General features: G+C 36.5%; 1 protein-coding gene across 1 annotated transcript in view; it reads left to right on the top strand.

Moving 5' to 3' along the window:
• The window catches only part of CRISPLD2 (cysteine rich secretory protein LCCL domain containing 2), a 76945-nt gene that overhangs the window by 9477 nt on the left and 51712 nt on the right, over nt 1–15756 (top strand). The window contains exon 2 of the mRNA XM_003758462.3: nt 14075–14384. Within this exon, the coding sequence (XP_003758510.1) occupies nt 14145–14384 (240 nt within the window). The 5' untranslated portion in view covers nt 14075–14144. The remainder of the gene's footprint in view (nt 1–14074; nt 14385–15756) is intronic.

Raw genomic sequence — 15756 nt, 5'->3', positions numbered from 1 at the left:
AGTTGGAAGACCCGGAGGGATCACTCTTAGAGCCCAAGGGGTCTTAAATTTTTTATGTTCCTGACCCTTTTGGCACTCAGTCTGATGAAACTCCTTCACAGAATCATGTTTTTAAATGCATAAAATAAAATGCAGGGGATTAAAAAGAAAATCAGTTATCTCAGAGTTATTAATTTTTTTAAAAAAGCTCATAGCTCCCAGATTGATGATCCCTGGTTATAACCCCCAGGTTATTCCTGATCTAGATAGTCAAAATCTCTCATTTTATATATCAGAAAACTCAGGAAAAGTGACTGGACAAAAATTAAATAGGACATAATAACAATGTTGAAAGTTGAATCCAAATCCAAATTCTACTTCCTCTTTAGCATAATGACCACAGAATCATCTCTGATGTGTAGCTATTCTGTCCTTGAGGTGGGCTCAGGGTGGGGACCATTTACTTATGTCCTAGGAAGAATGGAGAGAGGCTAAACAAATATGGTAGGAGATAGGAATCCAAGTTTGGAAATCACTTTTTCCAATTCAATTCAAATCTAATATTTTAATATTGGTTATAAGCAAGAACTTTGAAATTATGCTGTCTTTACCTTTGAGAGAATTTCTGTGACTTTAATTAATCTCAAAGATAATTTTCAGTGAAGCATTTGGGCATTTCATTCATTCATCTGTTTCATAAACATTTAGGAGTGAAGCAGTATGGCAAATATTCACAAACATTTAGGAGGGAAGGAGTATGGCAAATAATAGGAGTGAAGCAGTGGTTAGAGCTGCTGATGACCTGAGTTCTAATATTGCTATTGATAACCGTGGTCAAGGACCTTGATTTACAAGTACCTATGAAACACTCTGAAATACCAAGTTGCTGAGAAAATATCAACTTGCCTTTGTAGAAGAAATTTCCTCATCTGAGAGTTCCCTATACCTAAGAAATCATAGGACTAATCCCCATCTCTATAATTTCATGTTGTTATTGTTGAACGGTTCAGTCATTTCAATAATTTTCCCAACTCTTTGTGACTTCAATAGGGTTTTCTTTGTAGAGATACTGGAGCTGTTTGCCACTTCCTTTTCCTGCTCATTTTACAGGTGAGGAAATCTGAGGCAAAAGGGGAAATGACATATCTAGGGTCACATGAGCTAATAAGTGTCTGAGATCACATTTGAATTTGGATCTTTCTGACTTCAAATCCAGTGCTCTATCCACTGTAGTCTATTTGCAGAGTACTATGCCAGATTTTAAGGAAAAAGTGAACAACAAATACATTATGGACCCTGCTCTCATGGAGCTGATAATTTAATAGGGATGGATAAAATAAAATAAAATTAGAACATGAAAAGAACATGTGAGAAGTACAAAAATGTTAAGATCAGGTAGGTGAAAAATCACTTCTGGCTGGAAATATCGAGGCTTCTTGGAGGGGTTGCATTTGAAATGGGACATGTAGTGTCCGAAAGGTATTCCCTTTCTCTCTTCCTCCTAGTTAATTTAGTAGTGAATGAGACCCTCCCCTCTTCCTCAAATCTTATTTTGCCACAAAGTGTTTAGGACAGGTTCCTATTGCAAAGGTTTATTATGATAAGTTCATACAATGTAATATCCAACTATAAACTCTCCGGGAGAAGCATCTGAAAGAAGGAATTATTCGCCAAATTGGAGCAAAATCCTCACTTTCTCCTGCCTTCCCTCCCCCACCCCATCTTCAACACAGCCAATTTGTTCTCATTTTAAGGAAAGTACCACTAGGCAGAAAATGGGGCCAGACTGTATTTATTCCTGAGGAACTTCAAGTCTTATGCTTTACGGGTAGAGAAGAGGTATTTTCAGATATACTTTGGCATTGCTGAACAAAGTGCTCTCTCAAACTACTGAATCAACTGGGCACTGTCTGAGTAGTCGGCTAAGGGATGTGTGTGTGTGTGTGTGTGTGTGTGTGTGTGTGTGTGTTTCAAACTCATTGGCCTATCACTGCTTGAGCTTCAGTTCACTTAAATGTAATATCTATAACAATCATTCAGATAATGTATATATATACAATATATACACATAAATATACATACTTACATGCACTGTACACAGTACATATCTATGCACATATGTATATATATGAATATGCACACATATGTTTTGCTATTTTTGTTCAATTTTTTCAATCATGTTTGACTCTTGGTGACCCCATTTGGGATTTTCTTGGCAAAAATACTGGTGTGGTTTGCCATTTCCTTCTCCAATTCATTTAACAGATGAGGAAATAGAGATAAACAGGATTAAGCGACCCAGTCACATAGCTAATAAATGTCTGAAGCTAGATTTGAACTCAGATTTTCCTGCGTCCAGCCCTGGAGCTCTGTCCATGGTGCCATCTAACTGCTTATACAGATACACACATATACATGCATACACATACATATATTTTCATACACACACACACACACACACACACATAGTATCCCCAAAGTCTAATAAAGTTTAAGCTTTAACTACACCCTCATCTATGGATACATACATGCATACACATAGAAATACAGAAAATACTTTAGGACCATTGAATTTTGAGCTTTCTCCTTCAGCTTTTTCATTTACAGATGTAGAAACTCATGCCCAGAGAGAACTTGCCCAAAGTCACATGCCTAATATGGGTAGGATTGTAGAGTTTTTTGTTTTTATTTTTGTTAATTTAGCCTTTTGACATTGTTCATTGCCATCCACTCTGGGTCTTACATAATAGCTAGTACTTATCACAGGTCTGTAAGTTTTACAAAGCAGTTTACAAATGTTATCTACTTGAAGGGAGGTAGATACTGTTATTATACCCATTATACAGATGGAGAAACTGAAGTCTAAAAGAGGTTGTGACTTGACCCAGTTCCAACTTGTAAATGTATAAATAAGATTTGAACTCGTATTCCAAAATCCACGTTCATTATCCACAGTTATACCTAGCTTCCTGGTACTAGAGTTTTTCATTTTCACACCAATTTGTATAATTCTGAAGTCTTTAAGACCTTTTGGATCATGTGGCTATGCTGTACATTAGTGATAATCATCATGTAAGAGCAACCCATGAATTCTTGGGTCTACTTTCACAGAACTTTTAAAAATAATATTTCCCCTAATTGCATGTAAAAAAATTAACATTTATTTTAAAAAATTTTCTCCCTCACTCCCCTCTCTCCTCTCTGAGATGGTAAGCAATTTGATAAAATCATACATGTGCAAGCATGCAAAACATTTCCATATAAGTGAAAGAAAACACAGAGTGCCTCCTTCTAAAAAAAAAAACCCACAAAAAAATAAAGTGAAAAATAGTATGCTTTGAGCTGCATTTGGATTCTACCAGTTCTTTTTCTGGAGGTAGATTACATTTTTCATCAACTCTCACATTACTTAATACAAGTACATAAATCATGCAATCAGGTCTCTGTCACATTTTGCATCTCTCTGAAGACCAGTTAAGTTGGCAGAGTATAGTAGTCTACATGAATAGCACTGGTCAGACACACACTTAATCTGGTAAATCAACTTGGGATTTCATATTTTCACTTCTTTGGACTGTGCTAGTACCACAAAAGAGCGTCACTTAAAATTTTTTTCCTAATTCTCAGTTTAGTAAACACCAGATAAAATGAATATTTCCATCAGAATGTATTATATATAACTTATTTTTTCTTTTAAGTATATAATACTTTGAACATAAAACATTTAAAGATTTTCTATTTATGGGTGTTTTCCTCTTGCCTTGCTTCTGTTCTCTTTTGTACGTTTAAATATGTTTCAATGACTATTCCTCCACCTTTCCTCCTTTTTTTTAGTACTGCTGTTTTGAAACCTTCCTTCCTCTCCCATTTATTCTCTTATCATGGAGAAAAAAAAATTCTGCTAAACTATTTTTTTTATTAAAGTATTTTATTTTTCAAAATATATGAATAGACAATTCTTCAACATTAGCCCTTGTAAAACCTTGTGTTCCAATTCCCCCCCCCCCCTTTCCCTACCCCTTCCCCTAGATGGGAAGTAATCTAATATATGTTAAACATGGTAGAAATGTTAAACCCCATATATGCATACATATTTATACAATTATCTTGTACACAGTATTCTTGTAAGAGTCAAGCAAAACAAATTCCCACATTGGCTGAATCAAAAAATGTATTACAATTCATTTGGGACATTAAGTCTATCAAGCCCCTGTTAGGAGATAGGTAGAAGGCTTCATTGCTTTCTGATCGTGACCATTGCATTGATTAGAGGTTTTAAATCTTTTTTTTTTTTTTTACAGCACTGTTATATTATTATGGTTCTGATCACTTCACTCTGCATCAGTTCATACAAGGCATCAAGGATTTTTTTGCATATGTCCTTGTACCATTTCTTGTAGTGCAGTAATTTTCTATTACATATTTAATGGACACCTCTCCCTTCACTTCTATTTCTTTGTTATCACAGAAAGAACTGCTTTAAAAATTTTGGCACTCATGGGTTTTCTTCTTCTTTCTTCTTCTTTTCTTCCTCCTTCTCCTTCTTGTCTTTTTTTTTTTTTTTTTAATAAATGTCAGGTATAACTTTAACAGTTGTATTGTTGGATTAGTCAAAGGGTGTGTACACTCTGGTAACTTTTAGCATACCTTTTAGGAAACAGTTCTAGTGATTTCAGAATAACTGAACCAATTCACAGCCATACCAAACAGTATATCAACATACCTGTTTTCCCACAACCCCTTGAAAAATTGTCTCTTTTTGTTACCTTTGCCAATCTGGTAGATGTGAAATACAACTTTAGAGTTACTTTAATTTTCATTTCTCTAATTCCTAGTGATTTGGAGCATTTTTATATGGCCAAAAATTGTTTGGATTTTTTTTCCTTTGAGAAAAACATTTCTAATTCTAGTCCCAGTGCCCAGTACTCATCCCAAGGTCTTCTCAAAGTCCTAATGTCCTAATCACTCGAGTCAATAATATTAGTCTCCTATTTGGTCTTCTATCTTCATCTCTTCTCATCTCAGTCCACATTTGTGTTTAGTTTTCTCAATTTTCTCCTCCAAAAGCTTCATTGACTCCCTGTTACCTCTAGAATTAAATGTAACTCCTCGGTTATTTAAAGCTCTTCACAACCTAACCCAATTCTTACCCTTCCAGTTTTCTTGCACATTACTCTGCAGCTCTAAATTTATGATCCCTTGGATATACTTTGCAATCAACCATACCAGCCTGCTCACAGTTCTGAACAAACATTTCTCCATCTTCTGTCCCTGTGCCTTTGTATTAGCAGTCCCTCATGCCTTCAATGGCCACCCTCCTCACTTCTGCTTTTTAGAATCTCTTTTCAGAACTCAACTCAAGTACAACCATTTATATAAAACATTTGCTGACTTTGTACTCTTTTATAAAATACCTTGTATTCATTTTAAAAGTGTTATATATACCTTTACATATGTATATGTTTTCTCCTCTATTAGAATGTCAATTTATCTTTATATCCCTAGATTTTAGCACAGTGCTTGGTATACTAAATGCTTATTTGTTTGGTTGATTGAACCTGGAAGGGGCATCCACCCTCCCCATTTAATAGATGAGAAAAGTGAGACTCAGAAAAGTCACATGATTTATTAGAGGGAAGCAAGTTAAAGCAGGCACTTATTTGTTTCTTTCCATATCCTAGATAATATCAAAGTACAGCTATACCAAGTACAGCACTTTGTTTGTACTTTTTTTTTTCATAAAAATGATTCATTCCTGCCAAGTCTAGCCTTAGTTGTAGTTACCATCATCTAGTATTGACCCAGATAGTTTGAAATTGAGGTCTTTGCCCAGTGTCTGAAGAGGTCTTCCGCAGTTTGGGAGTGTGGTGGGGGTGTCTGTTGCTACTTCATTCCTGGAATTTCTGGGTGGTTTGGATGAATAGTTTGGAAAGCTGCCCTTTGCCTCATTCGGGCTCTCTCAGATTTCTGGTTCTTGTCTGGGCATTGATTATCCTGGAGAAGAGAAAGAGCAAGGGGAATCCCCTGCTTTCTGGGCACTGCCATTGCTAAGGCAAATTCAATAGGAAAAATAAATGGAAATTTCAGACAAAATCCACAGAATCTTTGAAAGAAGACTTTGTAATTGGAGATGTCTGGGCTCTGGAATCAGGAAGGTCTGGTTCAAATATCACTTCCCAAATGCACTGGAGGTGTAACCATAGACAAGTCACATGGTCTCTGCATCTGTTTTCTCATTTATAATCGAATGGGGCGCAGGGAGAGAGGGAAGGCATCTTGCAAACAATTATGTATAAACAAGTTGTGAGCAGGATAAATCAGAAATAATCTCGGAGGGAAGGCAATGACATCAAGTAAGTATTGTTAATTCACATTTTAAAACAAGAAAACTGAGGCAAGGTGAAAAGGAAATGAATCAGGATTATAGTAAAGTCAGAATTACATCCCAAGTCTCACTCAAATCTATAACTCTTTCCCCCCTTTTCTATTACTTGCTTTCACTTGATAAGTCTTATTGAATCTTTCTCCTCTGCTTATTGAATTGGATTCCCCAGCACAGTACTAAGTTTTGTGGGATATTCAGAAGAAGACTTGGCCCTGGCCAGCAGGGATCTTACAATTTAGTTGGGACATGAGTAGCAAAAATAATAAAAGGTTATATTATAACTAAAGGTTAACTTATATAGTACAGTTTCAACAAGAGTCGAGAGATGGGAAAAATCCAAGTAAAAAAAAAAAAAAAACAAACTATGGCCGGTCTTTTAACCTGGGTTTTGAAGGAAGCCTCCATAAGACAGATGGAGCCTTCAGGCTCTAGTAAGAAGTCCAAATAATTAAATTAGAGTTGGAGTTCTATCTTTTAATCCTAAGAGTAATCCTTCTGGCAGGTTCTCCTAAACATAAAAAGAATATATTACAGACGAGATGGAACAGCTCATTCCCATCTTCATATGATCTTCTCCTCTATAAGAGTTCAAGAAGGTGACCTCATTCGTAGGTAATGTATCTATGTCCGGGAGAAACTCTAGTGCATCATCCTGCATGGGAGACTTAAAGGCTTTGGTATCATGGCATTTCACTTAAAGCTTAAATCTGGAGCATGAGCCCTGCCTTTGCCATCTGTTGGCAGGCCCCACAGTCATTAGAGTCTTGCTTTTAGCCTCTGCCCCCAAATGCTTTGTAAACTTTTGCAAAGTCATGTACTACTGCCTGTTTGCTTATGTAATAAGCAGTTGCTTTAACAAATATTTCATAGTTTTTTTCTATGTGGCATTTTAATTTCCCCTAAGCTCCGTATCCTCCCTCACCCTGATGCTCTGTTCCCCCACAATATGATTTCAAACAGCTTGTGTCAGGATAGGACTAAAATGATAGCTTCTGGTTATAATTCATCCCAGAGGAGTGTGATGATGAAGAGAGATAGTGGTGAGTGATAAGGTGCATAAGGTGAAAGGTCAGAGGACCATGATTCTTTCCCCCAGTTGTCCCCAGTTGGGAAAATGAGCAAACAACTATTCTTGATATCTCAGAGGCTGACAAAACTTATGTTTGTGGAGTTGGAGGGAGAAGGTTGGATAGTGTCTACATTCAAATCTAAATCTGAGAATAGTCATCCCTGGACTACTAGCCGGTCACCAGATGGAGTGAAACGATGTCCAACTCTTGTGATTTGTGGCTATGTGAGAGAAATGTCATCCTAATGTCAAAGCTATCAAATCTCTGGACCTGAGGTCCCTGTGACACAGTTATTCTAGCTGACCAAGAAAGAGAATTCTTTCAGCCATGTGGACTCTAATGGGCAAAAAGGCATCAAAAAAGAACGTTGATACAAGAATAGATCATCTTAACTTTGGAAATCCTGTCTTCCCTCAATACCTTGATGAGATATGGTATATATCAGTTATTTTCAAGACATTACCCCTGATGGCCATGACTTAATGCCTGGACCATAGTAAACACTCTACAAATGCTTGTTAACTGATTGTCTTGATGTTAGAACATTCACTGATTCTTAAGGTTGATCTTCTGGCTGCATTGCACAGAAATGAAGGGAAGAGAAGGGACGTCTATACAATTGACTTTCAAAATTGGTTCTCTAACATTCTGTACAGAGGGTTGGTAGAAATGTTCTGAGTCCATTAGCAATCTACTGTCCCCGGGTATATATACTCTGAAGTGGCCTGATTGTTTAAGGGGTCATGGCCACTTTGAAACCTGTGGTACTCTCCCACCGATCCAGTTAAACTATCCTGTGAATATTTTTGTCAGTAGGCAAAGTATTGCAAAGGAAAGAACATTGGGTTTTAAGTCAAAGGACCTGAATTCACATCTCCTCTCTGCTACCTCTCTCTGTAAAGCTTTGAGCAAATAATTAGACCTCTCTGGATCCTAGATTCCTTCTTGCAGTTCTAAATCTATGATACTACCATGGCACAAAACATTTTTAGAACTTTTATTTTGGAATTGTTTCCAGATCCTATACTCCAAATAGCCTCAGTGGTGTCCACCTGTCATCTATGAGTTTTGGAAATAACTAAAAAAATTTCAGAGACATATAAAATTGAGACCAAGTTAAGTGACAATAATTTGCTTTAAAATGAGATGTGGCTATAATAATGAGAGTTTTTTTTTTAATCAACCATCATCTGGCCCTTTTCAACAATGAGGTGATTCAAAGCAATTCCAATAGATTTGTGATGGAAAGAGCCATCCTTTTCCAGAGAGAGAATATAGAGACTGAATATGAATCAAAACATAGTATTTTCACCTTTTTGGTTGCTTGGTTTTTTTCTTTCTCATATTTTTATTTCCCTTTTGATCTGATTTTTCTTGCACAGCATGACAAATATGAAAATATGTTTAGAAGAATTGCACATGTTTAATCTATATTGGATTGTTTTCTGTCTTGGGGAGGAAGGAACAGGGGAGAGAGGGAGAAAAATTTGGAACTCAAAGTTTTGCAAAGTTAAATATTGAAAATTATCTTTGCATGTATTTGGAAAAAATAAAATACTATTAAAAATTTAACCATCTCTTAAAGAACATAGATTTAAACTGGAAAAGACCTTGGATATCTATATAGTCCAAAGTTTAGAAAATTGAGGTTTAGATATACTGAGTTACTCATCTAAGTTCACATAGGTAATAAGTAAGCCTCAGAGCTCAAATCAAGGTCTTTTGACTTCATTCTCAAGTATTATCAGTGCAATTTCACTTGCTCCCATTCCCACCAGTCCCTCAATATGCAATTCATTAGAAGAGGGAAAATACTTTTGGATATGTGCTAGATATATGAATCTAGCCTTGAAGTTTTTTTACTTTATGCTTATGACTTATAAAGTTTAGGTGTTATCAAAATGGTTTTTATGCTTTCACATGGTTGTTGAGGTAAAAAATAATGAATGCAGGCTAACTTGCTTTGGTGTTCATAACAAGGACCCCCCAAAGCTACTCTAGTTTCAAGACATGCTTTGAGTCAGTATCTACTAAAAAAAATCTACCATATCAACTTCTACCAACCAGAGGATATGTTAGCTCAAAGCAAGAAACATTTAATTTAAAAACAAGGGAAATCTTTTTTAAACACACGGGAATACACTTTCTTACAAATTTCCATGCCACTTGTGCAAGAAGGAGCATGTATAGGAACATGTGTTGGCTGGGGAATACATGTAGGAGAGTTCATATACATAAGAAACATGTATAACCAAAGCAATAAATATTTCTAGGGCCAATTCCCAGCTGGAGCCCCTTTCTGTCTTGGATAAGGCTGATTGCTGCCTTTTTTTTTTTTAAAATGCTCTGCAAGCTTCTGGGGTTCTCTACTTCCTTTTTCTTCCATCAGCTAGTCCTGAGCAGCTGTGTTCTCAGTTTTCATCTGCTGGTTCTCCTCCAAAGCTGCAGCAACAATGAGGTCAGTGCTCCACAGGGGTGGTTACTCAACTTTTAATTTAGCCTTTAGCCTTTGGGGTTATTTTGGCTCTTCTATGAGTCAGACACACAGCTGCATTCAGCCGACCACCAAAAGTCCTAGGCTTAGAACTAATCTTCACTTCTGAACTTCTTTGCTTCTGCCTCAACTACTATGCCTTGAATTCATTTTGTATTTAGACTTATGGTGAATACCTTTGTTTCAGCCCACTTTTTAGTAGTGTTTGTCCATGTAAATCATATCAAAAGCTTCACTCAGCAACATTAGAAAGAAGAGGGAAGGCAGTATAAATAGCCTTGCCAATCACTAAAATCAGTCTTTTTTTTTTTTTACATAGAAATCACAAATTTACTTAATTGTAATTCTTAATCTTTACCTTAATGTCGGAAGACATCTCTACTTTGCAAGTTATGTTTTATTTTTAACATTTATATTTTGCAGTAGAGTAACTCAAAAGAAGAGTCTAGGAATATTCTGGAGAAATATTGCCAGATTAGTTGAGATTCCAATGGAATACTGGAAAGAATGGTACATCTTTCCCATCATTCCCAGAAATATCACATCAAAAAGCGGTACTTCTGGGAAGGTTGTCCAAACGTAGTGCCAAATATACTGTGTTTGGATTATGTTTATTTATATCTGCCACAGTTAACCTTGGGGATTTTGACATTTCTTCTCATTGACCCTGTTTTCCCCCAATATTGTGCTGGAGAGTTCCCATGGCCCAGTTTTCTCCCTTAACTATATTAGCATGACTTTTTTTCTCCTTTGAGTTGTACTTGCTTTGTCCTACTTCATCCACTCTTAATTTTTTTTCTCCTTGTTATTCCTTTGAGTTATAAACCCAGTTTTAAAATATGTCAGAATTGAAGTGAACCTCAAAGAAAATCTAGTCTAGGACTTCTTCAGGGGGCCAGTGGGTAGATTTCAGGAAGTTTATGAGGATGGATGGGAGTGTTGGTGGTAGATTATTCCCATGTTTCAATATAATTAATTTTCTTTGTCATACTGTGTATTTTATTTTGTGCATTAAAAATCATTGTTTGGATTTCAGTAGAGTGCCAAATGGACATATGACACAAGAAAGTTAACAACCCTGATCTAGTCTCATTCTCTCATTTTATAGGGCAAGTAACTGAGGCTTGTAAAAGGAGGCAGTGACTAGTCCATGATTAATTATGCTGGGCCATTAGCAGAGCTGGGACTTGAATCCAGGACTTTTTGTTCCAAGTCATTCCCTCCTCTCCCCCCCCCTCCCCCACATGTATACCACATGTATCTTTATCTAGTTTCAATCTTTACCTCATCAGTTACTTTGATTCATTTTTTTTGAGGCAGTCAAAATTAAACGACTTGCTCAGGGTCACACAGCTACTTTCTGTACAGAACAAATGTTCTTGATTGATGCTAGGGGATTTACAAAGTTATATAAGACATGGTCTCTGCCTTTAGAGATATTACAGTTTAATGCAAGATAAGACTTTAGGGGGGTTGATCTTTGACTAACTCCTAATCCAGAAGGCTCAGAATGCAAAGGATTAACAAAGTATTTAAACTAGTTGTAAAGAGAGCCTATGTCCTAACTCCTTTGGAATATGTGAACTCAGTGGCACTCAGCCAACCACTGAAAGTCCTTGGTTTAGATTAATCTTTATTTCTGAACTTCTTTGCTTCTGCCTCAACTGCTACACCTTAAACTCATTCTCTGATAGAATTAAGTGGATCAATCTTATTGAACAAACGGGACTTTAAATAGCTAAGCCATAGGGACAGTTGAGTTCCAAGGGAATCAAGCACTTTATGGAAAAGATCCTTGTAGGGAGTGCAGAGGAGAGGATTTTTTTTAATCTCCATCCCCTCTTGACCATGATGCTTTCTTTTCCTTTCCTTTCTTTTCTTTTTCTTTTTTTAAATTTTTTTTTAATTTTCAAAATATATGCAAAGATAGTTTTCAACTTCACCTTTGTAAGACCTTGTGTTCCAATTTTTTCTCCCTTCCTTCCTCCTCCCTCTGCCCTAGACAGCAAGTAATCCACTATATGTTAAACATGTACAAATCTTCTATACATATTTCCACAATTACATGATATCTTCTTAATATGATATCTTGCCCAGAGAAAGATATCCCACCCAGCAGTCTGAGCCGCCAGTATATGAGGAACCTGGCTCCTAAGGAATCCCTCTTTGAGAGGAGTAGAGAGAAGGGAATTCTTCTTTCTTCTCATGGAGTCTGGCCATGTTGCTTTAAAATGGAGTGACTTGACTTATAGGAGGAGTCATCAATCAAGTATGGAGCAGAGACATGTGTTCTAGAGGTAGAGTGAAAAATCACCAAGGGAGGAAATAACTTCAAGAAACCAGACTCCTGGCAGCACAGAAAAGAGCTAACTGTGAAGAAGAACAGACCCTGGGAACCCAGCCAAGCGGCACTTCCAGCAAAGATGCTCCAAAGAGGAACTATACAAATTCTCTTATGAAGAGAAAAAGGATCTTAGACCTTAGAGTGTCACTAACTATGAGTTAGCCCAAGTGTATCTTCCTACATCTATCTGTACCTCACTACTACTGTACTTTTTAATTTTATGTCTGTTTTTCCCACTGATGCTATGTATATATGAGACCTTGCACTAAATTTATTGGGATGGAGGAATATTTCATAGTATTTGACCAAATGCCTTTGCTGAGAGCTAATTAAGGGTATTGGCTGATTTTTCATGAAAAACATACTGGTGAACTTTTGAGGTATCTCTGGTACTTTGTCAGCAAATGTGAGTGTAAATTGAGAGAGGAATCCAGAAAGGGGTTTTACTACACAGACACATAATATTGCATAGGTACATTGTTCAATTCAGTCATTTTTCAGTCTTCTCTGATGTCTTGGTGACCCCATTTGGGGTTTGTTTGGCAAAGATACTGAAATAGTTTGCCATTTCCTTCTCCAACTCATTTGACAGATGAAGAAACTGAGGTAGAGTTGAGTGACTTGTCTGGGATTACATAGCTAAAAGCTGGATTTGAATTCAGATTTTCTTGACTCTAGGCCATTAGTCTATCCACTGTGTTACCTAACTGCCCAAAGTACAATAAACAAACCAATCAGAGATATTATTTCTAAATTTGTCAAAGCTTAAGTCAATTGGAGAGAGAGACTGGGTTGAGTATTTAGGGGTTTGTGAGATAGAAAACAATTTTGAGAACTCATCAGTAGCTATCTTAATATAATGATAAAGTTATCAAGCAAATGAAATAGACTTATTTCATTGCTTATTGGTTATTTTGAAGGGATCCGGGATTGAGGCAGAGTCTGAGATATATTGAAAATTCAGTAGGGAATATGACTGAATTTTCAATATATCTCAGACTCTGCCTCAATCCCGGATCCCTTCAAAACTACCCAAGTTCAAAATGTACCAGTACTGATTTTGTTATGTTTTCTATTTCTTTATGATTCCTTTGGTTTTATCTTCTATGTCTAGTCTTTTATTGGATAGAATTCTTTGGGATATCTCTCTTTACTTATCTAATATTTGTCTTCCTGTAGAATTCCAAGGCATCAAAATGAATCCTTTCTTAAATGGGCTAGAACAGGGAGGGGTTCTTAATCTGGGATTCACAAACTAGGGATTGTTTGGTTTTTAATAAATTGACAGTTATGTTTCAACTTAACTGATTTCCTTTGTAATATATTTTTTATTTTATTTATTTAAAAACATTATTCCAAGAAGGGATCCATAGGGTCCAGAGTTGACACCAGAGTGTTGGAAAGGTCAAATATACCAAAAAAAGATTTAAAACATTTGGTCTGGAGCCTTGGCTTGTTAGGAAACTCAGTAGTGAGTTTTTCTCACAGGTGAAATCACATTAGTCAGATCCTTAAGCAAATTTTCTTCAAAAACTTGATTTATGCAATAGTTGCTTCTGAGATGATTGATTGAATAATGGATCATTCTGGATAAATAGGAAACCTCCTTTCCAACTAGAAAATTAGAAAATATAAAATCTAAAGAATGTGAGATAATGTGATTATTAGAGCTTTTGCCTTGACTTCTATTTGGAACCTAAGCAGTCATGCCTTCTAGGAGTCCTTTCCCGGGACATCAGATACTGGATCTGGATTAATACTAATCTGTGTTCCTCACTGCTTTTTCTTCTGTTTAATTCTAGGTCTATTAAGGACATTCTAACCACCTTCAAGGACTTCAAAACAGGAGCATTGAATTATTGTGATTAGACCATGAGTCCCTCCCGGTTTTGTATTGTCTTCCTGGGATTAGCAGCTTTAATATGTCAAACACAGGGGTTTTTCCTGCCCAATGCCACTCATTTGGAGAAGTTTCTGAGCAAATATCAGGATAACCAGCCTCATTCGAGAGGAAAAAGAGCCATTCCTAGGGCAGACAAGGAAGAGATACTTATGCTTCACAACAAACTGAGAGGTCAGGTCTACCCATCAGCCTCAAACATGGAATATATGGTAAGTGTTCTGCAAAGGAGGAAGGGCTGGGGCAGAAGGTCCGGCTTCCTTTCTTCCCTTTTTAGCTCCTCTGCAGGCGTTTTTTTAAAAAGATGACCAATGATCTCAATGTCGATTTATAACTTTTTTTTTTTTTTTTTTTTTTTTTTAGGATTCTTCACCCTTCTAAATATCTAACACTATTGACTGATTCTTTCCTTCATCTGGAAAACTCTCCTCTCTTCCCCTCAGTAATACCTAAAACTCCTCATTATTCTGATGCTTTCTTGATTCTTTTTCTTTGGTTAATCATATTTTCATGAAATATTTTATTCTTATGTTACTTCCATCTCTGAATCTGAAAATTATAATGACTCTTGTTTGGTGATCTTTGTTTTTCCCTCTGTTTTCCTTTCTGGCTAATTCCTTGGTCTTTGCACTGGAAGGAACCTTAGAAAACATTAAGACCAACCTCTGAATTTTATTCATGAGGGAACTGAAGCATCAAGAATGAAGACAACATGACTATCTCTTTCCTTCTAACTTTGAATTTTCTCCCATAGTTTCCAATCACTATTCCCTTTCCTCTTTTTCCACCCCCAGAATGGACCTGGAGAATGGAGAAAATTAAAATCAGACAGAATAGTGGATTGGTAGCCCCATCCAAGTCTCATTTTCTCTCTTTTTTTTTAATTAAAATTTTTCCCCTTTCTTTTGGCTCTGTAATTCCTGACAGTGTATGTTAAGTCGTCCTGAAATATGTCTTTGGAAAACTTGCTTCATAAAGAGGAAAGGGAAAAACAGGAAAGTAAAGACAGAGTGAATGTTGTATGAGCTCTGAGTCTGGTCTTCTTAAGCATTAGTCATTCTAGCCTTATTGGCTAGAAGCAGGGATCCTTAGAATTCTTCGTTCACACCATAATAATGGGTAGTGGCCTGGGGAAGGAAGAATGATTCTGGATATGTCCTGAGTGAGGAAATAGAAGGCCCCAAGAAGAAGATGTTTTCATTGGCCAGAGGATTTAACTCCACCCTAATTGTACAATATTCCCTAGATGCTTTATTGGGAACAGTTGCTCATTTTTTTCCCCCTTTCTACTGGTTTTTCCTGGAGAATTTAGGGCACTAAAGAGAAGCTTAAATAGCACAAAGAAAGAAGTTTCCTGTAAATTAGTGCCACTTGCAAAGGCCATGATTCGTTTTTTTTTAATCTCCCTATTTATTTAATGTTCTGTAGGTTATATTTTAATGCCTTGAATCTTTTATTTTGATCCTGTTTCAGTTGAAAAAAATTTTGTTTCAGTGTAATGAGACCTCCTGAGGCTAAGAGATCCAGAGACAGACCAGAACAGCCTTAGCACCTTGTCTTAAGGGAGAACAAAAAAAAAAAAAC

This window comes from Sarcophilus harrisii, chromosome 2 (assembly GCF_902635505.1).
Source record: "Sarcophilus harrisii chromosome 2, mSarHar1.11, whole genome shotgun sequence".
NCBI lineage: Eukaryota > Metazoa > Chordata > Mammalia > Dasyuromorphia > Dasyuridae > Sarcophilus > Sarcophilus harrisii.
The sequence above is the reverse complement of the archived record's forward strand: the minus strand, read 5'-3'. Positions and strand labels throughout refer to the sequence as shown.